The 25,266-nt window shown below is 38.3% G+C and overlaps 1 protein-coding gene across 2 annotated transcripts in view; it reads right to left on the bottom strand.

The window, feature by feature from the left end:
• Positions 1-25,266, bottom strand: part of LNPEP (leucyl and cystinyl aminopeptidase) — a 61,543-nt gene that overhangs the window by 8,787 nt on the left and 27,490 nt on the right. For both annotated transcript variants that reach the window (XM_064437910.1, XM_064437912.1), the window contains 11 exons: positions 23,297-23,435; positions 17,553-17,684; positions 15,168-15,288; positions 14,328-14,482; positions 13,859-13,972; positions 11,671-11,802; positions 10,292-10,423; positions 6,396-6,556; positions 3,312-3,400; positions 1,366-1,546; positions 473-629 (listed from right to left, as the gene is read on the bottom strand). In XM_064437910.1, coding sequence (XP_064293980.1) covers positions 473-629; positions 1,366-1,546; positions 3,312-3,400; positions 6,396-6,556; positions 10,292-10,423; positions 11,671-11,802; positions 13,859-13,972; positions 14,328-14,482; positions 15,168-15,288; positions 17,553-17,684; positions 23,297-23,435 — 1,513 coding nt within the window. The remainder of the gene's footprint in view (positions 1-472; positions 630-1,365; positions 1,547-3,311; positions 3,401-6,395; positions 6,557-10,291; positions 10,424-11,670; positions 11,803-13,858; positions 13,973-14,327; positions 14,483-15,167; positions 15,289-17,552; positions 17,685-23,296; positions 23,436-25,266) is intronic.

Below are 25,266 nucleotides of genomic sequence, written 5' to 3'. Positions count from 1 at the left end.
TCTACTGCACAGCTGGAATGGGACAATGTCAACCATTCACATTTTCCTATTTTTACAGAAAACAGTTTTGTTTCCTTCCATGGCCTCTCTACAAAGCAATTAGATGTATGATCTCCAGTCACTCTAATTTACTTTTCTGCACCTGAAAAATGTCATGGACTCTGTTTAATTACATCTCTATACCGCGTTGACCTTTACAGCAAATCCCCAGACACCACTGTGTTCCCACTGCATTACACTCCATACAAAATATTGTGGAGGAGTGGAAGTCGATCCAAAAAAATTAGCATTTTGGTAAGAGGTCATTATTATGCTACAAAGCAGGCAAGACTGGCAACTGTCTTGAATCCCCATCCAACTTAGTGAGATTACTGAATATGTTCAACAGACAACAATTAAAAAGATAATGTAACTATATAGAACATTACAGCCAGTTATTTCAAATTAGAATTTACAGAAAACTAAGACATACCATGACTCGCGCTGCCAGTTGTTGTTCACCCTTTTTCTCTAAAAGACTGTATATAAGGCTCAGCTGAAATAAAGCTTGAGTGAGTGGTGCAGTGCTGCTCTCTCTGTTCAGGTAGTCAATCAGCTCAAAGGCCTTTCCCAGAGACTCTTTTCCTAGACTACAGGTCAATGAACACAAACATTAAAATGGCTTCCAGAACAAAAGCACTCCCTGAAACAAGATCAGCAGTGATGCTTTCCATTACATTAACAGAAGGGTAGGTGAACAGAGGGAGAAGCTAAGAAACAATTTAGATGTAGAGATTTTTATAACATTAGTAAGATAGCAACAAAGCAACAATGGCCACTAACATGCCTTCAATTAACAAAAATTAAAATAGGTAAGGAAGGGTGACAATGATATCTGAAAATATTTATCATAAATGAGGGTATTCAGACACCGGAAGCAGCTGTCAAAGAGGCCATCCAGAATGGTCAGCCTCACCTCACCTGATGGCAGTGGTGAAAGACAAGAGAGGGAGTCAGTAAAAACTTCAGAGGCAAATAACTAACTTCTCTAAAGTGGAGCACGCATTGACAGAGTACAGGAAAACAGCCTGCTAGGCAGATTATCAGACACTAAAGAACACATTGTCTTCCAGAAATGGAAGTTATCATGTAGCAATTTGTGACGCAAATAATTGAATGCTGCTATAAAGAACACCAATATTGAAGCATCAGTGAAATAACTTAAAATATTAGTGTGTGGTGAACAGTTTCAATAGGCACTAGCCTATTGAAGACTGAATTCAAACTTCTCTGAAGGAGTCTTCTCTAGAATTTAAGTCTGATCTTTCTGACTTGGAAAAAGCTTTATGAACACATTAACTATGTTTTCCAATATAAAAGTCTTACCCTGCAAGGTTGAAGATATTGTTGATCAAATTGGCTCTGTCCTTAGGACTCAAAGCAGTGTGGTTTTTTTTCAACAGATCAATCAACGTTTTCCAGTCTTCAGCATAGTGCACTATGTAGTAGCCATTCATATCCACATTGAATTTTACCCATTCCACCTCTTCTGGAAGTTCAATGACAGCTAATGGACAGAAAACCAATTAGCGGCAGAAACAAGCATTTAGCAGAGTTTGTTTGAATCCAAATCTATAAAGGAGAGTGGTTCCAGAGAGTTAATAAATCCTTTTCCACCCACTAGTTCCCCCTACTATGAAGGAGGAATAGTCAGTACAAATGTTGCACAACAAGGCTCCAGAATTCCAGGTTGTACTTCTTCCTCCTCCTTCTTACATCTGACTGAATGAACAGTATCACAGTCTGCCCCAAGTTGTATTTATGCAGTTAGTTACTTAGTCCAATAATTTTTCTCCTTCTGTCCAGTCCTCCTTTCAAACTTGTCTCCTCTGGCCATTTTCACATATATAAGAAGCAGTTAGACATATCATATAAAGAATTAGAGAAATGGAGACTGAATTAGGTAGATGAAAGGCCATACTCCAGTTCCAAAGTCAACTAGATACAAGAAGAGAAGCTTTGGGGAAAACTTTTAATTTCAGTTGATTCTATAATTACTGCCAAAAACATCAGTTTGCATAGCACCTACTATGCCTTCGAAATTTAGTAAATATTGTACCCCAAACTCTTCAGTACACCTCATAACACATCATACACTCTCATATCCTTCACATCTAAGTTTCTATAGTGAGTCAAGAATTAGTACTATGAACATCAGACCACCAACAGGGCCATTTAAGGTGAAACAAAAATTATTAAATCAAGCTACTTACCTATTATTAGTTCTAAGTAAGATCAAGAACACATTCAATTAAACAGCTTTGTTTTTCCATTCTGATAATTCATAATAATTTTTTCTAAAACTTCATCTCAAATGAAAAAGGCCAGGAATAACTTGAAGGCTTTGTAAAACCAATGTCAGAACAACACAAACCTAAATTATTTATTTTAATTATAGTACTTCTAAAGTAATTTTAGAGGGCTGGCAGTTTGTAAAAATCCATAAACAGTAAAATTGTCAAGATCAGGTCTAAGAATTTGATTTTAAATTAGTATAGTTTTATTTCAAAAAGTAGTGGTGAACAACAGGTTTATAAATTAAAAATAATTGCCAGTTACATGTACTGAATAGTAACTTCAATATGGGGAGAAGAAAATACATCAGCAGTCATAAGACGATGAGTCAGACCAACTTCAATAAAATGCAAAAACATACTAATGTCAGTGGAGAGCCAAAGTGATTTTAGCACAATGCTACATAAAAGGGTATGGTAACTACTCAGTAAGGAAAAAAACAGGGCTGCATAAAAAAACTCCCTATGACTAACAATTTAGGATTCCAACTAGCCACTGCAGCAAAAGCAGAGCGTTTATATGAAAAGATGTAAGGGTTTCAAGTTCTACAACAGCATTCTTAAAAACTTAATCTGTTCCAGATGCAATATTTTCTTATACCGTTAAAGAAAATAAATACGATTTCAGTGGAAAGTCACTTCCTCACGTTTCAGTACACTGGCAGGGCAACTCTCTCCTTACCCATTCTGTAAAGGGGAGCACAGTTTGATAGATTTTGTGCATGCCCTGGGACGAAGAGTACAGGCTTTTAGTAATTCCAAACCTGTGCTTCTGCCCCTAGTTCCTGCCATTTACTTGTACATATGATGCTATAGGGATCAACTCTCTAACAAAGACACCACCAATAGTGCTTGGCTCCAGCTATCTGTAATTATCTTGTACTATGTATGCCTTCATCCTCACATCGTATGCAAGTGTGTGCTCAGAAAGATCTACAACACTTCAGTAACTTGCCACCAAATTTTTAAGTCACATACCTGACTTTTGGTCCAGTAAATATGCATTAGTACAATGGGTAAAGTTGCAGCTACTAGTTATGTAGGTGAGAGGAATATGCCACAGATAACTGCAAAGGAAAGCAAATGTTTACTGACATATTATACACATACTATTTGTCTTCGAGGGGTTTGTTTTGGTTTTTTTAATTTAAGCATTTTAATATATTAGTAGTATTAGAACCACTGCATGCTGTGTGAAATAATAAACTATAAATTTCACTCGTATAATCAGGATATGATAAAAGAGTACACATACAGCATGTACAGCAATTATTTTTTATTTCCACCCTGTCAAGAAGTGGGAAAATTTCGTACAATCACAGAATAGTTTGGGTTGGAATCGACCTTTAAACGTCATCTAAGCAACCCCCCCTGCCATGGGCAGGGACATCTTCAACTAGATCAGGTTGCTCAAAGCCCATCTAAGCTGACCTTGAATGTTTCTAGGAATGGGGCCTCCACTACCTCTCTGGGCAACCTGTGCCAGTGTTTCACCACCCTCATTGTAAAAAATTTCTTCCTTACATCTAGTCTGAACCTACCCTCCTTTAGTTTAAAACCACTACCCCGTGTCCTGTCACAACAGGCCCTACAAAAAAGTCTGTCCCCATCTCACACTGAAATATTGAATGGCCAGAATAACGTCTCCCTGGAGCCTTCTATTCTCTAGGCTAAACAATCCCAATTCTCTCAGTCTGTACACACAGGAGAGATGTTCCATCCCTCTAATCATTTTTGTGTCCCTCCTCTGGATCCACTTCACCAGGTCCATGTCTTTCCTGTGCTGAGGACTTCAGAGCTGGACACAGTAGTCCAGGTGGGGGTCTCACTAGAGAGACTAAAGGATCAGAATCACCTCCCTTGACCTGCTGGCCATGCTTCTTTTTACGCAGCCCAGGATACAATTGGCTTTCTGGGCTACAAGCTCACACTGTTGGCTCATGCCCAACTTTTCATCTGCCAATATCCCCAAGTGCTTCTCTGCAGGGCTGCTGTCAATACCTTCATCCCCAGGCTGTACTATATTAATAGTGGGGGTTGCCCCCAGCCTCATGAGGTTCACATGGACCCACCTGTCCAGGTCCCTCTGAATGACATCCCATCCATCTGATATGTCAACCACACCACGCAGCTTGGTGTCATCTGCACTCTTCTCTGGGCAACCTATGCCAGTGCTTCACCACTCTCACTGTAAAAATTTTTTCCTTATATCCAGTATAAATCTACCCTCCTTTAGTTTAAAACCATTACCCCTTGTCCTGTCACAACAGGCCTTGATAAAAAGATAGCCGCCATCTTTTCTATAGGCTCCCTTTAAGTACTGAAAGGCTGCTATAAGGTCTCCCCAAAGCCTTCTCTTCTCCAGGACGAACAACCCCAACTCTCTCAGCCTGTCCTCACAGGAGAGGTGCTCCAGCCCTCAGATCATTTTTGTGGCCCTTCTCTGGACCCGCTCCAACAGCTCCATGTCCTTCTTCTGGTGGGGACTCCAGAGATGGACTCAGTACTCCAGGTGGGGTCTCACCAGAGCAGAGGGATAGAATCATCTCCCCCAACCTGCTGGCCACACTTCTTTTCAGGCAGCCCAGGACACAGCTGGCCTTCTGGGCTGTGAGTGCACATTGTTGGCTCATGTCCAGCTTTTTGTCCACCAGTACCCCCAAGCCCTTCTCCGTAGGGACACTCTCAATCCCTTCATTCCCCAGCCTGTACTGATAATGGGGGTTGCCCTGACCCAGGTGCAGGACTTTGCACTTGGCCTAGTTGAATGTCATGAGGTTGTTGTCACAGGCCCACCTCTCCACCTTGTCCATGTCACTCTGGATGACATCCCATCCTTCTGGTGTGTCAACTGCACCGCTCAGCTTGGTGTCATATGCAAACTTGCTGAGGGTGCACATGATCCCACTGCCTATATCACTGATGAAAATGTTAAATCCAGTACTGGATCCCTGAGGGGCATCACTTGTCACTGGACATCAAACCATTCACCACTACCGTCTGGATGTGACCACCCAACCAATTCCTCATCCACCGAACAGTCCACCCACCAAATCTGTATCTCCCCAATATAGACAGAAGGAAGCTGTGGGGGACTGCACTGAAACCTTCCCTTCTTCCCCTACTTTTCAACCACATATCACTTTCCTTCCTCCACATAACATGAATAAAACAAAGCCCTGTAACTTCCAATACTTCAAGAGACAAATTCCTTTCACAGCCCTGATTCTGCAAGATGATGCAAAGGACTCAGTTCCTGTTAAAATTTCAGATAACTGAATAAAACCACCAAAATCTCAAAAGGATTCAAAGCTACAAATTTTGGTTTGTTCCAAAATACAGTATGGTTCATAATATAAGACATATTTGCATTAAATTAATTTTTACAATTAGCAACTGCCACATCTTCACTTCTTCAGCATTTGCATATGTCTTTCCTTCTAGTTTTTGGTACATGGATATCGTCTCTCATACATTCAGCCATTTGCTATTATGCATTAGTGCCATCTTAAAAGTTTTAAGCCAAGAAAGCTTTGATTCTAGCTTCTCTTCTTTCCTCTAAGAAAGCCCAAGATGTACATTGAATTTTGGCATGAAGGAGCAGAGGCTCTAAAGTAAGATATACGCATCTGTAACTTCTGCAAACTTCTGCAACCTGCCTTTCTACAGCTTCTCATTAACCACACAAAACTTTCTGAAATTACACAAAAACTTTACCTGTGAGATCTACCTTTTGGTATTAAAAAAACCTGAAGAACTCATTCTACCATTTACCACAACTCATCACTTCAAGCTTAAAAGCTTCAGGAAAGGATGCAAACAGGAAACTCAGCTTACAAAAGACACCACAGATTTTTACCAGTTGCTTAGGTGGAAATAGACATGAATCTTCAGTCAGATATTAGACATGTGAATTTCTGTGCCAAATTCTCTATTACTACACCTGCCTTCAAAGAAAATACTATAACCCCTGAATAGAAGTGAGAAAGATGTACAAAATCAAGAAAGGTACCTGCGGGCAGATCTTAATTAATGGGTAAAAAATATTAACAAGGTAGTAACCTTTCATCTGATGTCCAATTTTCTGGTTCCACGTGATTCAAAAATTTCTCTTGCTGTACAGAAATAATCTTTCCCTTTCGGACAACAGTGACTAAAGGAAATCCTTTATGCAGAATCCAAGTTTTCATCAGCTTTTTTACATCTAGTGTTCCATTGGTAATCTGTAAAAAAACAATCATAGCATAATAAGAAAATGACAAATGGTCAACATTTTTAAACCTTTCTTTCTAACTTTCAAAATAAGTAGTAGCATGATTCTGCATCTGTAAACAAACACCAAGCTTTTAAGTTCCATAAGCAACAATTTAGAGGAGCAAGTGGTTTTTATTTTCTTAAGTTGAGGGAATCCTAGTAAAGCAGTGGAAAGACAAATTGGAAGCATCGCATAGGTTGAACTGATATGGCATGAAAATGGAGAAGAGAATGTTGCAGAAAAGAAAGACATGGTAAGCTCCCCCTTGCACTCTCCTATCTTTTTCCTTTCCTTCCTGTTAGACTTTGAAACCACCAAGAAATCTGTAAGATCAATGCCAGCCAGACAGAAACAAACTCACCAAAAAACCCCAAACCCAAGATAAGAGGAATTTTGAGAGATCAGGAAACTAATTAAATCTAATCCTTGCACCTTGCCAATGTGCCTGTTTTGCAACTCAGTCTTCTGTGCTAACACTGTGAGCCACCTACACACTGCCAGAAAGATTTGTGTCTAATCTCTACAGAGACATGAGTAAATTTGCTCCACTGAAATAATTCTATTCCAAAACAGAACTGTGCCAATCACTTAAAATTAAACCCATTTATAAGAAATTATAGGTTCATAGTTTCACCATATCAAAAATTTTATTGACACTAGTTGATTTTATTGATATATCTTCTTTGAACAACAGCTCCTAACTCCAATGAAAGCAGCACATGAAAATTGCTTCATCCTTCTTCTCTCTAGGCAAGGTATACAAAAAGTTTGCTTCCTGTGTTACAGATTTTTCATTTAATTCACATGCCATTTTCTCATCTTCACTCCAGCTATGACTGTTGATTTTCAAAGAGAAGGCTAAGACTTAAGAAATGATTGTGCATTTTGCTGAGTAGACAGCAAAAATATATGATCAAAGAAAAGGCCACTTTTAGGACTCCAATATTCGAACACATTCAGCCTAGGCATAATTAATGGGAGCAAAAGAAAAAAGAGCCAGTCAGTTAGCTGAATATCATATATTTTTTTCACTATTACCATAAATACAGGAAACAACTAAAAGGCATAGCAAAGATGTCAATATATGATAATATATGACAATACTAATGATTTAATTGTCATAAGGGAGACTTGGAGATATGGCCTTTTGTATTATGAAGAGAAAACTTTGAAAGAAAGTTTTAGCAGATCTGAGCACTGGTTAGAGTCCAAGGGCACTAACTACGGTATCAAAGATCAGATAGGTACACAATATTTTGCGAGAGCTACTTACATTCATCTAGTTCACATAGTTTTAATTATTCAGACACCTACTGGGGGAAATTCTATTGAGCAAAGACTTTCTATCAGGTTCACAGAAAGGATGAACTTTTGATACCAAAGGCAGAGAAAGTAATCAGAGATGCAGCCTGTCTAGATTTGACTGTTAACCAACAGAGTCTGGCTGAGAACCTGAAGGTGAAAAACGATCAGAAACCAAGAGGAAGTAAGAATTCAAGATACAAAAAGAAAAAGACAGAAAGAATACCTAAACAAAGGAAAATGGACATAGGGACAGTATATTTCATTAAATTCAGAGAGGCAATAGGTGAAAATCAGGGGAAAGAAAGTAGTGCAGAAGATTTGGTGTCTTCTCAGGGAAGAAAAATAATAAAAGCCAAAATGTAAACTAACTCATTGCAATAACAGAGCAGTCCAGCTAAACCATGAGTCTTTTGAAAAAGGGAATATGAAAGTATATAAAAGTGCAGCTATGTAAAAAGAACAAAATTAACAGCATTAACACTTACATGCTAAAAACCCATAAAACAAATCAAACATTCAGGCACAAAATGAGGTGCTGCCAGGAATGGACACAGAGGAAAAGGCAAACATTGTAAGCAGCATCAGAAAACACCTAAAGAACCAGTTGGTGGGTTCCTCCACACAGAAAGGCAGCTTCTGGCAGATAATGTTGTTAAATACATGGTGTCAGCAGGAATTTGGTAACTATTAAATTAATACCAACTACAAAGGATGTTTATCATTAAAATAGGAAATACACACCGAGTTCTGATGTTACTGACTGTTAGTTAATAAGTTGGTTGGATGCGATTCACTTAACAATACCAATACAGGTGGGCGAAGCAATCCCAGAGTTGCTAACAATTATGTTTGACTCTGAAAGGACGACGACTGAGGTTCCAAAAGACTGGAGAAAGAGGCCTGCTGAGTTTGCAGAAAAGCTGAACTTGCCCCATGGACAAACAGTAGGGTTACAGTTAAAAAGTTCTTTTCTGATCCAAGGAGACAGACTAAGCAAGTAATCTAAAGTTTTGAGAACGGCCCTTTCCCCATGCTCTAGTAACAGTTAAGCCCCCACATAATTAAATGTGAGGCATCTGTGTGGTCTCCCTAGCCACTCTATGTGGATACTACCATGTCCCTGTGGTACATTCTCTACATGTGCATGACTGAAGATGGTTGGTCAGGAGGCTCCATTTTGCAGGGGCTGAGGAGAGGAAAGTCTATTTTGCACTATAAAAATCACTACACAAACCAGAAGAGTTCTCTTATGACAGAGAGTCACAGTCTGATATCAGTAATAATCCACCACTAGCTAGCAAACTAGTGACTGTGTATGACTAAACACACAAATTCACAGCCACCTGTGACATCTGACAATGACTAACAGTGGCGCCAGTTCTGCAGAAATTCAAATATTATAAGGTAGATGCCAAGAACCAAAATTAAACATTGTTAGTATCCTGCCTAGCACTCAGCTTCTTTGAGAGAACCTCACACTTATTTCAGAGACTTTAATACATACTATACAGTACACACATCCACTGGGAAATCTGTTCCCTTCCCTTATACAACTACCTTGACACACCCTGGGTATACTCAGCAGCTCTTTTTTGTTGGGACCACTCTCACTCTGTCCGGCACAAGCTTTCCCCCTTGCACTCTCCCTCCTACGTGCTCTCTCTCCCTTGCACTCTCACACCCCTGCCCCTTTCCTGCTCTCTCTCCCTCCTTCACCACCTCCCTCCTGCTGTCTCGCCCCCCTCCTTCCCATCACACTCTCTTGCCCCTGCCCTCCCCAGCTCCCACAGGCTTGCTGTCTCTCTCCCTTGGTCTCTCCTGCCTGTGCCCTTGCTTTCTTGCACCCTCACTCTCTCCCACCACACCAACTTGAATCAGACAAAGCTTTATGCCTGCCTTACCATTTGAGAGCTGCTGAACTAAACCATCCCCTACAATCTCTTTTCCTACAATTCCAGCACTGCTTATTGAAACAGAAGATATCTCTGAAACAAAGTTACGCTAGTAGAAAGCATCCCAAGACCTCTACAGCAGTTGGATTCAGCCATTCCTTGAAAGTAGTTTTGCCCTGCATTTAAGATTACTATGTTTATTCTGGTCTTAATTCACTAACAGTGCAACTCTAGAGAGCACATGTCTACATATGACTCTGCATAGTAGTGCATACCCACTTCCAGTGCTTTTTGGGGATGGCACTCCCTGGAGTCCTAGAAGCTACTGGAATCTCCATATCTGTATGACAGAAGTTTGGACTAAGATGAGCAAGAATTTTAGCAGTGTATTATTTTATCTTACCAGCAGTGTATTATCTTATTTCCTACATAAACAAGAAAATAAATTAAAATTACCACATATTTAGAAAATGAAAAAACAAGAACAGTGTATCAAAGACAGTTACCTCATTCATGCTGTCCCATAAGTCATCACTCTGGGCAGATCCATATTTGTGATTATGCAAGTATACCTCAATGCCAGCCTGGAAAACATCCTTAGTGAGATAGTGCTTCAGCATCAAAAGAAGTGAAGCCCCCTTTAGGGAGAAAAAAAAAAAAAAAAAGACTTGGTAAATTAAAGTTGTAGAACTTGTTGAAGCATATGCATATTATAACTCTTTCACAGTACAAGAATAACTCAGAAGCTGGCAGATTTTTTCCCAAATGGTATCATTTGAATAACCACCCTAACCCTCAGTTGCCGTGGAAAAATATTTTTTCAGTATTTCATAAACTCCAAACAGTTACAACAAAGGCTAATACAGCTTGATATTTCTTCCCAGTTGCTTTGGAAAACTATTTTTTAATATTTTGAAGGCTCAAAACACAGTTACAAAGTAGGTTAATAGAGCTTGACGATTTTTCCAATTAACATAATCTCAAAAATATTGCCTTCTTACTGATAATTCTCTGCTGGCTGCCATATTTCATAAGCAATACTCCTCCATATGGTAAAGAACTGCACTTGTGAGACACTGTTTAATAGTCATATGATTTTCAGTTCTATCAAAATGCTAAAATTACAGGAAAAAGATGAGACACACTTAATAGGCTGGAATTGGCTGTAGAAGGACAAGTGCATTTTGACAGTGTTTAAATACAGCCATGTTTTGTAAAAAAAGGAAACAGTAACTGAGTAGTTCTAGTATGACAGTGGACACGAATATGTAGGCAGAAAGGTGTTGGGTTTTGCTTTTTTTAAACATAGCTGAAGCCATTTTTTTCCATATAAATGCTTCTATATCACAGCCACTAATAAACAAATTACCTGAGGACTTGCATACTGTACAACTGAATGCAGATGAGCGGCCATAAATCATGAGAAGTTTAAAGGTGCACTTTATATTTTTTGGTAGTATTTCAGAGAAAGGAACAAGAAGAAATTAAAAGGAAGATTTTAATGAGAACATGTACAGTTCTTGCACATTCCATATTCAAGTTTTGGAAGTTAAGTAACACCTTGCCTGAAGCTGAAGGCTGCCTGGTTAATCTAATTATTCATAAAACTGCAGAAATACCCATTAATGTAGTTTTAACCAGGCAAAGAGTGACCTAATTGTTATCTCTGAAGTTAGTCCACTACAGACATGATTGTGTATGATGCATAGCTTCCAGAAACTCACCAAAAGAGAATTACTTGACACAGCAACTCTGAAGCATGAAACAACAGCTATGCTTTTTGATATGCAGCTTAGGGAGAGAAACCAAATCCATTTCACAACTAAGGGAAGCTGAAAATCACACGTCTGTTTCCAAATATGTTTCCAAATATTTTTAAAGTTACCTTGATGTAAGAAAGTGCATCAAACATTTCTTCAATTTGCTCTGAAGACTGAACAGCAGAAGAGACTGGATGTGAAGAATTCAAGGAATCCTTCATCATAGCCTTGAAAATTAAATTAAGGAAATCTTCATCCTAGAAGAGAAACATTTATAAACGTCTGAGAGGCTAGAACACACATGGTAAACAGAACAGTGACAGTTCTCTCTATTTGCTCTTCCATTGGTCTAACATGCCATTGCTCACCTTCCTGCCAATGGAGGCAGCAAAAGATTTGTCAGGGTAGCATTTGTAAAATCTACTTTTTCCTGCCAAATTTTAGCAGTGGAATCTCACTCTTGAGTTTACATCATTATCCCAACCCTTAAGCTCCTGTCTCAGGTAAATGCATCACTGCCACTAGAGAAAATAAATGTACCTACTAACTAAGTAAGTATGTGCCCAGTTTTAGATTTGGCTCACCAATGTTTTCAGTTCATTTACAGGGAGCAGGGAATACAAAAGCATGATCTCTTTAATATGCTTTAACTTTAAAGCATGAAATATAGGGAAATTACTCATTACAGTGATGTTTGTGTGAATGTAAGCACACCTTATCTAGTGATCCTAGTACCAAAGCCTCTTCCTTCTTCTAGAATGGAGATATTTGAATTTAATGTGAAAAGAAGCTGACTGTAGTGGTATTCGTCCATTTAATTTAATCGAGACTTGAGTAAACAATTCTCTATACAGTTTCCTCTATACGTTAGAGGGTTACCAAAAAAAAAAGTTAAGACCTGTGTATGATACAATAAAGATATGTTTTAAAGTTTAACATTTTAAAGCTATTCTTCTTGAATGCAGAAGTTTGGAGTGATTTTTTTTATTTTTACCAAAACATATTTTGGCACCACCAAGTGATGAAAAGAGATGTTGGTGAAGGCACTTTGTCAGGCACATTTCAGAATGAAGTCAACAAGCGTTAATGTGTCCTTGTTAAAACATTAGACTAGTTTTGTGTCCTCCCCATACCACATATGCATCCAAAAGGCAGAATGGCTATACAAACATACTTCTAGTGGCCATCAAACTCAAACTCAACAACCAAGATAAGCCAAATGAAAGACGACTTAAACAGCCAGGTCCAAGAAAGAATTCTACTGAACCAAGTTAGTAACCCAAGTTCCTTAATGCAGTAACGAGGGCGAATTAAGAACTCAAAACTCAGAATGCTGAGAACACCACGATCCAGCAAGCAGGAAACAGTCAGTACACGTCAGGTTTTTAATCCCGTGTCTGATGCAAATCACATAAATACTCTTGGAAGCTGGTTCCAGAGACCAGGTATCTCCTAGGAGATACCTTTACCTAGGATGCAAAATCAGTCTCTCCACTGTCCCCTCAATTTAGTTCCACTAATCTTTGTTTCTCTGCCTGCATTCAGCGACAGGGATTCTTTACAGCAGTAGCTGGTATCCCTTCCTTGGAGAGGAAAGAACAAGTTTGAATCCTTCATGTTTTCCAGAGTCTAAGAAGCCAGGTCACTTAGTACCCAAGTGAGTTTTCAAATGATCACTACGTTATTCTATCAAAAAGATTCTATCCTTCAGCCATATGTGTAAACAGAAGTGCCTGTGGGAGCAGTACTTTGTAACTCAATGCTATCAGAATCCATTGGGCAGGACCAAATGATACTTTTATACCAGCTGCCCTGATTTGTGAATCCCAGACTGCTTCAGACACAAGCAACTACCAAAATGATTGAAAGACAGGAGTTATGCCAGGCATATTTAGTAACCTAAACCTCTGGGGCTTCCTAAGTCTACTAGGAAAAGTAGAGACAGACGAACTTAGTCAACAACACGCATGAACTTGCTGTATAAAGATTTTAAGTTATAATTTGATATATAGACACCTACACCTTTGATCACCTGCTATTTTGCACAGAGTGCTTTAACCTACACAAAACACAAGGACCACATGTAGACTACTGCCAAAACAAAAAATAAAAAAACCACAAACCCAACATGCCCTCCCCAAACCCCCCCCTCAAAACCACTTCCAATGTAATTAAAGTGTCAAAGCAGAGGAGATACAGTATTACATTAATGGTGCCCAAAGTGAATTTCAATATAAGTTTATACATACCAGATCTTAATAAAAAACAGATCTTAGCGTAGGTACAGTAAGTGTAGTTACAGAAAGTACTTACTGAATGTAATTCTGGAAAAACCTCCTCCATGGCAAAGTACTCCATGAAAGTGGCAAATCCCTCATTCAGCCAGAGTTCATTCCACCATTCCATAGTTACTAGATTGCCAAACCACTACGAAAGACCAAAATGACATTCTTTTTCAGAAATAAAATCAAATTAGTACAGTAACAATCCATACATCCTCAGCTTCATCTTGTGGCAAAATCAAGCTAAGTCAAAACCACAGTAATGCTTTTGCATGAACAACTCCATCAGTACGTCATGACAGAGTTGCATGCTGCCTGTTGTACTGGAGAAAATACACCTGCAGGTATTCTAAACAGATGCAATGCACAACCCAGCCACAGTGAGGGCCAGGGGTGAATTTAGGCACAGAATTGCATTTAAAACAAAACAAAACAGAACAAAACAAAACAAAACAAAAAAACCCCACCACATTTAAACAATGACATCCCAAATCCAGTACCTGATGGGCAAGCTCATGTGCTATCACTGCAGTTATTAACTTCTTATCCCTTGCTGAAGACGTATTACTGTTAAACAAGAGTGCTGTTTCTCGGAAGGTGATCAAGCCCCAGTTTTCCATTGCACCGGACTGAAAATCAGGAATTGCTACCAGATCTGGAAAAGATTTCAAAGAAGCTTTTGAAAACTGCTAGTTAAAGCAATTCTGTATTTCAAGTCTATAATCCCTTCACACCTTGCTATTTAAAGCCTGTGGTGCAGACATGCACTCACTTCTCAAGCACAGAAGCCCCATAAATTTATAGCCATGTTTCTCTAGCAGAACTCTTACACAAACAACTTAAAGCATTACACAGATGATACCTATATAGATCTTGCATGCACCCAAGGAACAAGGAATTGGGGCTGCCACTGCTGAAAGTACTGTCTTAGAAGACTGCATTTCACTATCTTTCCAGTCAAACTAATACATGCAAAGAAGTCAGGCTGCAGATTTTGCACTACTGAACATTGTTCACAGATTGATAATTCTGTACCTCCCTACCAAGGCACATCACGTTAAATTTACACCAAATTATTTCTTTGGTGTTATGTTCAAGTATAAGCAATCCAGCATCAAAAGCTTACAAAAATTTTCCCGCTTGGGAATCACTTAATACTCATACTCAGTCAAACATTTAATAGATTGTTTTACTAATTTTGGTGGAACCTTATTTCACAGATGTTTTACGCTGTCTTTTTTTCTTTTTAAGAAGATATTTTCAGAATGAAAGTTCCCCTGCATTACTTAGAATTGATTAGGGCTGCTTCATCTGTTTAAAAAAAAATCAAAAGAACTTACCTAATTTTTCAAGAGGGTAGTTTATTAAGAAGTATTGTTGATAAAATTCCAGAAGCTTCACTGCTGTGTTTAGGGCATACTCAACTTGGTTTAGATGCTGCGGTATGGCATAGACAGATATCTAGTCCAAACAAAGAAGAGGAAAGGTTTTGAAATATATAGCTACAAAAGCTTTAGAAGTAAAAGAGGAGCTGGATGTTCCTGAAACAGATAGGACACAGTTTTGGGAGTACACACAAGTTACAAACACAAGCTGTCAGTAAACAGTTAATTTTTTTACTAGAGTTCATTCACTATCAAAATACAGACTATCCAATTGACCAACACGTATGCAAGAACAATTCAAGGATGACATCTCTAAGGATGGTGCTCAAGAAGGGTTTACATGAATAGAAATTGATCCATTTCCCTTTTTACTCCCTCATGAGTTATTAAGCGACCCTCCCTGCATACCTCAGTTAATCTATAAATTCAGGCCATCAGTACAATAACACTAGTATCACCTGCAAGAAATTCTTTCTCAAGAAATAATAATTGGGCCCAAGTCCATCCATTCCCCTATCTAAGGTAAGGCCACATTAGACATGATGTAAGAAGCATTCATAAAAACTGAGAAGCTACAGTCTCCCTCTATTCATAGTCAAGAAAATAACGTTAATTAGGTTACAGATTGGTCCAGGTTTAGGACACCCTTTCATACACAAACACAAAATATGTTGGGACTAATTTTCCTGTTCTATTAAAAAAAACAACAACAACAAAAAAAAAAAAAAAAAAAAAAAACCAAAAACTCCCTCTTACTATGCTACAAATCAGTAAAATGACATTTCAAATAGATGGATAGGGTGGCCTTTTAATTTTTGAGTTTGAATGAAATGCATACCAGTAAGGGTCTAATCTAGTGTTTGTAGAAGTACAAAAGTATTATTAGCTGCAAATTTTAAGCTCAAAAACAAAACATAAAAGCCCCTCAGGATCTTCTGGAATTGAGAAAATTATCATTACATCATGAACACAAAGCAATTTCATTTCACCTCCAAGCTATCTTATAACATTCATGACAATAACTTTATTCTGTGTGAACTGTTTAGCTCAAATTCTTTGAATCTCCCAGCCACAAACTGCTGGAAGGATTTTGAGAACATATTTAGTGGAAAACATCATTATATGCTTCCTTCTTACAGTCTGCCTTGGCCTATGTCCTGGTTTCAGCTAGGCTAGAGTTAATTTTCTTCCTACTAGCTGATATAGTGCTTTTGGATTTAGTGCCAGAATAATGTTGATACACACTGATGCTTTAGTTGTTGCTAAGTAATGCTTGCTATGGTCAAGGACTTTTCAGCTTCCTGTGCTCTGCCAGGTGCACAAGAAGCTGGGAGGGGGCACAGCTGGGACACCTGCTTTTTACTATTACCATGCAAGTTAGTCTTACTATTATGAACTGAGCAAAGCACACCACATGGATAGTTATTTCAGGCTCACTGCAAACACGATACATTTAGTACAGTGACCAATTTTCTGCCTGATGAAGAACTGGTTATATGGTTTTCCTGGAATACAGTTCAAATACAGACCTGAATAGTAGCCACAAGGCAAAAAAAAAGTAGCAGTCTAACTTTTCAGGTTAGACCAAACAGTCTGTCCTATTCAGCTCTAATTAGAAACAACTGCCCAAGTCAGAATCAAAGCCTTTTGACCAGTATCTTTACTTCTGTATACTGGATTAAAGAGAAGGCTGCTTTCTCCGGCAGTGCTACTGGCAGTGTTCCGACTCTTCCTAGGTAGGTACTGGCACTTCCGATATTTCACCACAAGGGGGCGATTTCTGCTACAGAGTCATGAAAATCATTGCTCACATGAAGCTCCTGCACCTCTTGAGATTAAGGACCTACTCCTAATATCACCATGTTTTTTCTTTAGTTACTTTAATTGCACACATTGCAGAAACTGTCTGGCTTCTTTTAGGTAGGTTATCTTTGCAGATACAGAACATTTCAAGCAGCATTGCTTGAAATAGTATGTAGGCTTCCCTGAGAACTGTAATGTTTCTGTACATCATCTGAACAACTTTTGGTTTGCACGACATTACATCCCCACTGATGTTTAAAGCTGCCAGCTCTGAAAGCTCTTAGGAATTTTACATTCTGTAAATTTCCACTGTTAATAAGACCTGATGCTGAATCCCTTACTGTAAAGTCTTCTTCATCTGGTATAGACCCTGAAATCAGCCCATCCTCCTTATGATGAGTATAATAAAATCAAGAAAATTTAAAAAAAATTAAAAAGACAGAGTTTTCTCATTGGTTTGGGGATTTTTTTGTTTTGGTTTTGTTGGCTTGTTCGCTTCGGAAGGGTGAGGAAGAACTGAAAGTGGAACAAACGTACCAGACTCCCATTAATTTCCCTACTGATGTTTTTCAAGTCTGCAACAACAAAGGCTACTAGGTAGGTGCTCATCTTCAAACTCACAAAAAACTCATCTTGAACAATTCCATTTGTCACAGGAGTAGTGGCTTTCTGCAGGTGAAAGGAAAACATTGTTATTAATGCAGACAAAAGAACACTAAGACATGCAAGGAATCAATGTTAAATCAAATAATTACTTCAAGCTAGTTTATAAGCAAACTTGCAGAACACTTTTACATTTCAGTTATCTTTCAGCAGGGTGGATGATGCTCACAACTAATTCATGGTGTAACAAAACTTAAGGAGACATGGAACATTTAAGCCTATATACCCATAAATTATTTGTCAAGCTTTTATTATGCAGTATTACCAGACGAGTGCATTGTTGGAGAAACCATCAATCTAATTTAGGACACACTTAAACCCCCAGTATAATCTAAAGTCAACATAAAGATTAGCATTAAATCAAGAGAGCTTTAGGCTAGATCAGAGATACAGTTCAGCATAGCCTTCTGAAAATACTGGTATTGCATGAGCTAAACATTTGTCTCTTCCCAGAAGCCTCTTCAAAGCTAGCTAACCAGACACTTATTATTTTAAAACAGAACAAAAAAACCCCTCACACCCACCCTTACAAATCAAAACAGATTGCGTTTTAAAAAGTGAAGAAAACCTAATGTTTCAGTTAGTTCAAAGCAAAAACATGCCCACCTTAAACACACACTGCCAAAAGTTAACTCTCTGCTCAGTCTTCTGAAGTAAGATACCATGGTGTATCTTAAATTATTTTTAGTGCAGAAGTTTTCTTTAATATTAGCCCTGGAAAGGCATGTTATATACATAAAAGTACTTTTCAGTATAGTCCTTCACAACCAAATAGGTTTGTGTCCAGAAACAACAAATATTTAAAAAACAATAACCTTAGTTTTAGACAAGATCAGTTGAAACCAAATAATGATTTAACTGCCACTGAAAATTTAACTGGCAGCCTAGAAGAGGAATAGATTTTTAAGCCTGAAGATATAATCAATATAATCATATAGTCTGACCACTGCATATAAACAGAATGCCACTGTTGAATTCCTTCAGTGAATTTATAAATTTCTGCCTTTACTACAGCTTCACCGTAATAAAGAGGTGACACCCTATTTAAGAAAATCTACTGTGGCTGAGATAAATTGGTTCGAAAATCAGATATCCTCATTTAAAATAATAAAACAGATAAATAAATAAATAAATAAACCAGCACAAAAGAAACCACCACAAGCCCAAAACACACACAATTTCCTTCTAGCCTTAATGTGTGTCAGCCAGTATATTATGTATTGCCATATTAGTGATGTACATGCTAGTTGAGAAGGCCTGCTTCTGAGATCTCTTGCTCCTGTAGGTATTTATAGAAAATGATGTTCACATTTATCCCTCTCTTGCGTAAACTGAAAAGCCGCTCCATCCAGCACAGTTTGTTACCAAGACCTGCAGTTATTACAGAAGAATCTGAACCACTTTTTTCTTTTTTTTTTTTAACAGGGGTTTAAGTGTCTGTTTTCAGAAGCGAGTCTATCCTAGTAATGATCTCACCGACACAATATATACACAACATGATCCTCTTATTCACTTTTCACATTTCTTTATTTACGTGTACAAGAATCAACTCACTAGTCTGTACTTATTGCACTGGGAGTCCACACTACCTAACAGAATACCTAATCCAGATTAAGACTAAAATGTAGAATTCACCATATGCTAGAGCATTTGAGAGATCAGGGACAAGAATATTAAATAAAACATAAAAACATGGCATTTAAAAGAAGCTTTGCATATAAAAATGGTTACCGTTAGAAGAGAACTCACTGATACAAGAAACACTGTTGAGGTAGCATACTATTTCACAGAAACTCTTGCGCCTAATTTCTTTATTTGAACAGTCACAAAAATAAGGATTTTATTGTAACTGACACATACGAGTTGCCTTGCCAAATTACAAAACCCGAAAGAACCACTTCTGAACCTATTATCAGACTGCATGTTTGGATCTCATACAGCAACAAAAGAGGAATTACACAGTATCAAATTATCAGGGCATAAAGTTGGGGGAAAAAACAAAAGAAAATAATATTGTTTTCTGTGTAAGCACAACTGAGTAATTACCTTGGAGATACTGTCCATTAGCAAAACTATCAATTCACTTGCTCTGTATGGTCTTGCACCTTCTTGATAAATTGTAATTAAACCTGACCTGTTCTTTTGACACAGCAACTCACATTTGATCCCTAGCACTAAACATACAACTTCGTTGCTTTTACTGTCTTTTCTTTATAGTATCTTTATTCCACATCTGGAAGCTTTCTCAAATCTTTATCAATCATACAGGTGGTGTAACAGCCAAGTTTCAAAACTGAGACGGAAACAACAGAAGAAAATACAAACAAAATTTTTAATGTGCTCTTAAAAACTTTCTCACTATAACCAGGTCAGTAAATGTTACAATGAGGAAAAGAGTGGGCAAACAGGGAGTTCAGTGAAAAGGGTCTGATACCAAGAACAAATGCAGCAAGATGGGTGCAGAAGGTGAGTTAAAAAGTAGAGAATCAGATGATAGAAAAGCCTGACAAGATGAGAAGGAAGGAGAATTCTCAGCCTCATAGGCAGAGGACCTCATAGGAAAACCTCATAGGAGAAGCCTCAGCCTCATAGGCAGAGGACCTTCTGCCTATGACATCTACAGGTAGCTAAGCAGAAGACGTAGTTTCAAGGCAGACAAAGAAGCAGCAGATCTGAAGGTAATTCAAGTGGTACAACAAAGAGTAGCAGGAAACTGAACACCAAAAAGAGATGCAAGAGAGGCATCATTCAATTTAAAAGGGAATTCATGATGCAGGAGTTGCACAAGTCATTGGAAGAACAATTCTATGTAGAGATGGGTAGGAAAAAGAAATTTTTTTCTACATGGTACAGAAACAGACAAACAGTGCCATCTAATGTGACCAATAGAGAAAATTCATAACACCAATGTTGAAGATGATACAAATGTGCAATAGCAACCCATTTTTTCACTATAAATAGAATGTGTACAAGGTCACACCTCCCAGATTCTAATTTTTAAAATGGTTTCCTATCTCCTTGAAAAATTAGCAATGCTACTGTGTGGCAAGAAAGGCTAGAAATTTAAATGTAAATGGGTCCTGAAGTAAGGAGGAAGAAAGAGATGCATTAATGACCTGACAGTAAAGTTAGGTCATCAGTATGTTTTCTCCATGTGGATGATTCCTCATCATGCACACATGTCAAGTACACAATATCAGTATGCACAGGCAACACCGAAAGAGCTACTGGATGCTTTGTAACAGCACTCGGAGTTCAGCAGGGACAGATGGGATGGGGAACAGCTGTTTCCTAAGAACAGAACCCCACAGGCACATGCTTTGCAGGACTACCAATGCAAGGCAGAAGTTATGGGAGGATGCAAGTTTAAGGCAAGTAACCATCTATCTTTTCCTGAGGTGTGAGTCAGCTATTTCCAGACTATCTCTGGGAACAAGTAAGAACTCACTAAACAAGAAATAGAGAGTTGCCTTTTCAGGCAAGTTTGTTGCACCAGTTAACTCAAGTCACAATTCTTGGCAACACAGAGATTGAGCTTCAAGTAGCTTCTCTGCAGATGTTCTCAGCAAAGCTAAAAAGCCTGCTTGTATCTAGTGACACTCACTGTCCACTGCATCCAGTGACCCACTTGCATAATTTGCAGGAAGCCACAATCTGAAATCTCACAGTCTTGCCCAGTGCCATAAACACATGCAGCAGTTTCCCAGATGCAAAGTTGCATAAACACCTTGCACAAAAGACATGAAATCTGAGTGAAATCATGGGAGAAAGTAAGGAAGCTGAAGGAAGGGCTAGACTAAATGACTCAACAAAGCATTTACTGGAGAACACAGCTTGGAAGTGCTGCACAACCACATATGGTGGGAAAAAAACAAAGGAAGTAGATACGCCTGCTGCTACTGTGAGGGCCCTTACCTCCTTCTTCTGGAGAAGTCTATTACCACAATGGACATTAGCAGACATACTAAAGGACAGGGAGATAATTGTTACCAAAATAATAGTACCTAGCAACCTCAGGAAACACACGCCTTGCTCTTGAATTGTCCCCAACCTTTTTCCTTCAACGACCAACCACAAATGACAGTTGATGGTTATTTTACCTCCACTCCATCTGCTAATCATTATCAGTCAAGCTGGCAACCAAGGTGCTAGATGCCAGAGGTATACCAGATAATTCTGTCTCATTTAATAGGGATGAAAATTGTCACAGAATATCCTTTCTCATCTTCTTTACAATAATGTCATCAGAGATGAGCAAGAGAACATACAGAATATACCAGGATTAGGGTAACAGTAATCATTCTATGGTAGCGTAGTGCAGTAGAAGAGCTGAAAACGAAAATACTCTTGGTCTTTCAGAGTACTCATCAGCTGTGGAAGGTAGACTGAAGAATCGGATAGACTTTTAGCAACTATGTGCAATTAGCTCAGCAATGTCTGCTGCACACATGCAGCAATGGTAAAGCATAGTTTACTTTTTGTACATTAAGAACTATGGCAGCTGTTGAAATTTGCCTTAGCCACTTGTCCAACTCCTAGCAGAGTAAAGCGAGTGAGCACCCTTTCTTGTTTACATAAAACAGGAGGGTTGTCCAGCAGAGTCTGCTTCTTCTTTCATTGAAGAAAAGAGCGGCAAATGAAGTGCTCTTAGGCCTAAACACAAATGAAACTGCTGCAATCCTGTTAAAGTAACAGTTGAGAATCACCACAAATCCAGAAACATAAACATTCATGCACTTTGAAAAATATATTCTTTCACAAGGTTGCAGTTGTTAGCTTGGTTTTCAAAAACAGGGTAGCTACATCAGCACCTGAGCTTTTGACAGCTTTCTGGAACCTAAACTGCACAGTGTACATGTATGTCCCACCAACGCCAAGGGTGGGATATTTTCATTACTGGTTAGATCAATGTCAATATTAATGAGTTTCTCTTGGGTGATAAATGGTGGTAATGTTTTGATGAGAGAGGTCCTAGTTCAGAAACAGACTAGGTTTCTCCACAGGCTTAATGGCATAAAGCATCACCATAAAATTCAGATATGCTCTTACAAGATTTTCCCTGAAAACACCTAGCTGAAGGAATTTCAGATCCCTCATTCAAATTCTAGGGCTGACTCTCTATTCATACCCTACTTCCCCTCAATTAGGGTCAAAAGCACATCCTTCAGTATCAGGAGTGTCTTTCACAGAGACTGTTGCTAGCTACACAAACTATTGATAAAGATATTCCAGCATTCTGCACATGTGCAGTATCAGCAAACACAGAAAACTCAAATGAGAATCTTAAAGGGTGGTTGAGACCAATGTAGCCAGCAACAGAATTCTTGCAAAACAATGATTCATTTAAATTCAGCAGGAATCCCTTCCATAGCCATTCAACTGTCCCTACAATAACATCCTACACTGTGCAGTGCATGGACCAGTTGTTTTCTCTGCAAAGTTACTTAGTTCAAGTCTTTGGGGAAGAGACAGTTGTCTTATAATAAAGTCATACAGTTTATAGCTTATCTGCTCAAGTCAATCGCCTAGACATTAATGCAACAAAAACAAAATGCAAAGCACTTAAACAGATTACCTATGCAGCAGCTCTACTAAAATTCCTCTACAAAAGCAGGTACCTTTGGCATATTTGACAGAGTGGAAAGTTTCTCATCTCTTTTGATCTTGATTAAAAAAGTAGCTTTAAATGCTGGTTCATCAAAGCACGGAAAAGCAGACCTTGCTGCCAGAGGTTCAAACTGAGTTGCTGCAAACCACCTAATGGGAAGAGCAGAGAAGAGCAAATTAAGAATTATGAAAATTATAAATGTCAGTTTATTTATGTCAGAACAGTCATCTTCCCCCCAAACCTTGTAAGAGCTTGTTACAGAAGAAGCTTTCTGAACGGTAGATGACAGGGTTGGTCCAGTCAAAATAAATGTTTCATTAACAAAAGATTTTTTTAGAAACACAAAAAATGTACTTATTTGAAGAATAACCTGCTTCGCTGTTTTTTGCTTTCTTAACAAAGAAGAATACACCTGGAATAACACAATTTCAGAACAATCACCAAAATATAAGCCAGATGGTTTCCAGTAAGAGGGAACAAAAAGGAGACTGAAAAATAAACTAGTGAGCATGCCCACTAAACGAAAGTTTTGAAACCTCAACAGCAGATGGGACTACAAGGAAGCTTTTTCATCTAATTGTCATGCCTCCTTCTGCAGATGCTCCCAGTTCATCTAACTGTATGCCTGCTCCTTTTGCTGGCTAGTAGATGGATTCTGTGTAAGCTGATGCACTGCCTCTAATCCAACAGGTAGTCAAACCACAAGGGAACTTCTCAGATGTCTACGTTCCTTCTCCAGCATTTTGATACTAGCTTGTTGCAGAAATAATGCCTTTTCCTAGAGAGCATCTCTTGACTTGTATTCCACTCATGCAAGACAATCCTGGGAGCTGAACAAGAAATTTGCAAATTTAATTCCTGTATTTACTGGAGCTAAACAGTGGACAGAACAGCAGTTCACATTGCCTTTTTTTTTTCTTTTTTTTTTTTTTTTTAAACCACCCACACAGTTTTTTATCAACTACCCACAAGCTTTTGGGGTTTGTCTTTCCTTCTGCACCATGACTCCAACATTTTTGGACCTACAACTTTTCTGAGGTGGCACATTACTGGCAATTGATAAGATTGATCTCTATGCCTGCATTCAACTTCTTACTCTTCTCTTCCCCCTCACCCACAATCTTGAAGTTGGTGCTGTTAAAGTTTCTTTTTCTCTTTTCCTTCATCCCAAGACTTTACAGAAGAAAAACAAACAATAAAAAAACCTTTCTGCATAAAAATATAAATAAGGCCGAACAGTTTTTTTTTTTAAATTTGCATCTGGCAAGAGTGAGTTATTTTGCCATTTGATAATTTTAATGGTTTTGTGGCAATACTAAAAAAAAAGCTTCAAAAGAAAATAAAACTAAACTAGGAGAAAAGACATTTTCTTGCAAAAGCAGCTTGATAGCTTGAGTTTTATACAGAAAATGCAATAATAACAGAGGTTGTCAAATCAGCCTGCATTTGTAAAACCACTGACATCAAGCATAGAGAGAAATAGAAGAGGCAGGCAAGGCAATAGAAATTATATCAGCGAAAGAGTTGTTTGAAAAGGATTTACTGAAAAGCATACAAGTTAAAGCATGTGCTACATCCTGTTCCTGAACAAAACCAGGTAGCACTGGACTGAAGGGGGACAAAAACTCAAGAACTTACTGACAGATCACCTTTCAGCTCTTTGAACACTTACACTTTACCTTTCTACTACAGTAAACACAAGGAGAAAACAAAGCTTCAGCTACATCAGAATAGGAAAAAACATGGAAATTCAAAAAGAGGCTAATCATTCAAGTGATTTTTGCCTTCTACATTTAGTGTACTTTTACTCCCACTTCATGGTAATGCATATCTTCAATGTTTGTGATAAGCTACTTAGCTCTATTTGATTGCATCTTGTGGTTGTGTTCTCCTGATGCACTCTACACCCTTTGTGATTCTTCATCATCCAATGCATTCCACAACAGATAGACAACTTGTAGCATTTTTGTTATAATGACA

The sequence above is a fragment of the Phalacrocorax carbo genome, chromosome Z (assembly GCF_963921805.1).
Source record: "Phalacrocorax carbo chromosome Z, bPhaCar2.1, whole genome shotgun sequence".
Classification (NCBI taxonomy): Eukaryota; Metazoa; Chordata; class Aves; order Suliformes; family Phalacrocoracidae; genus Phalacrocorax; species Phalacrocorax carbo.
Note: the sequence above shows the minus strand (reverse complement) of the source record. Positions and strands in the feature narration are given on the sequence as shown.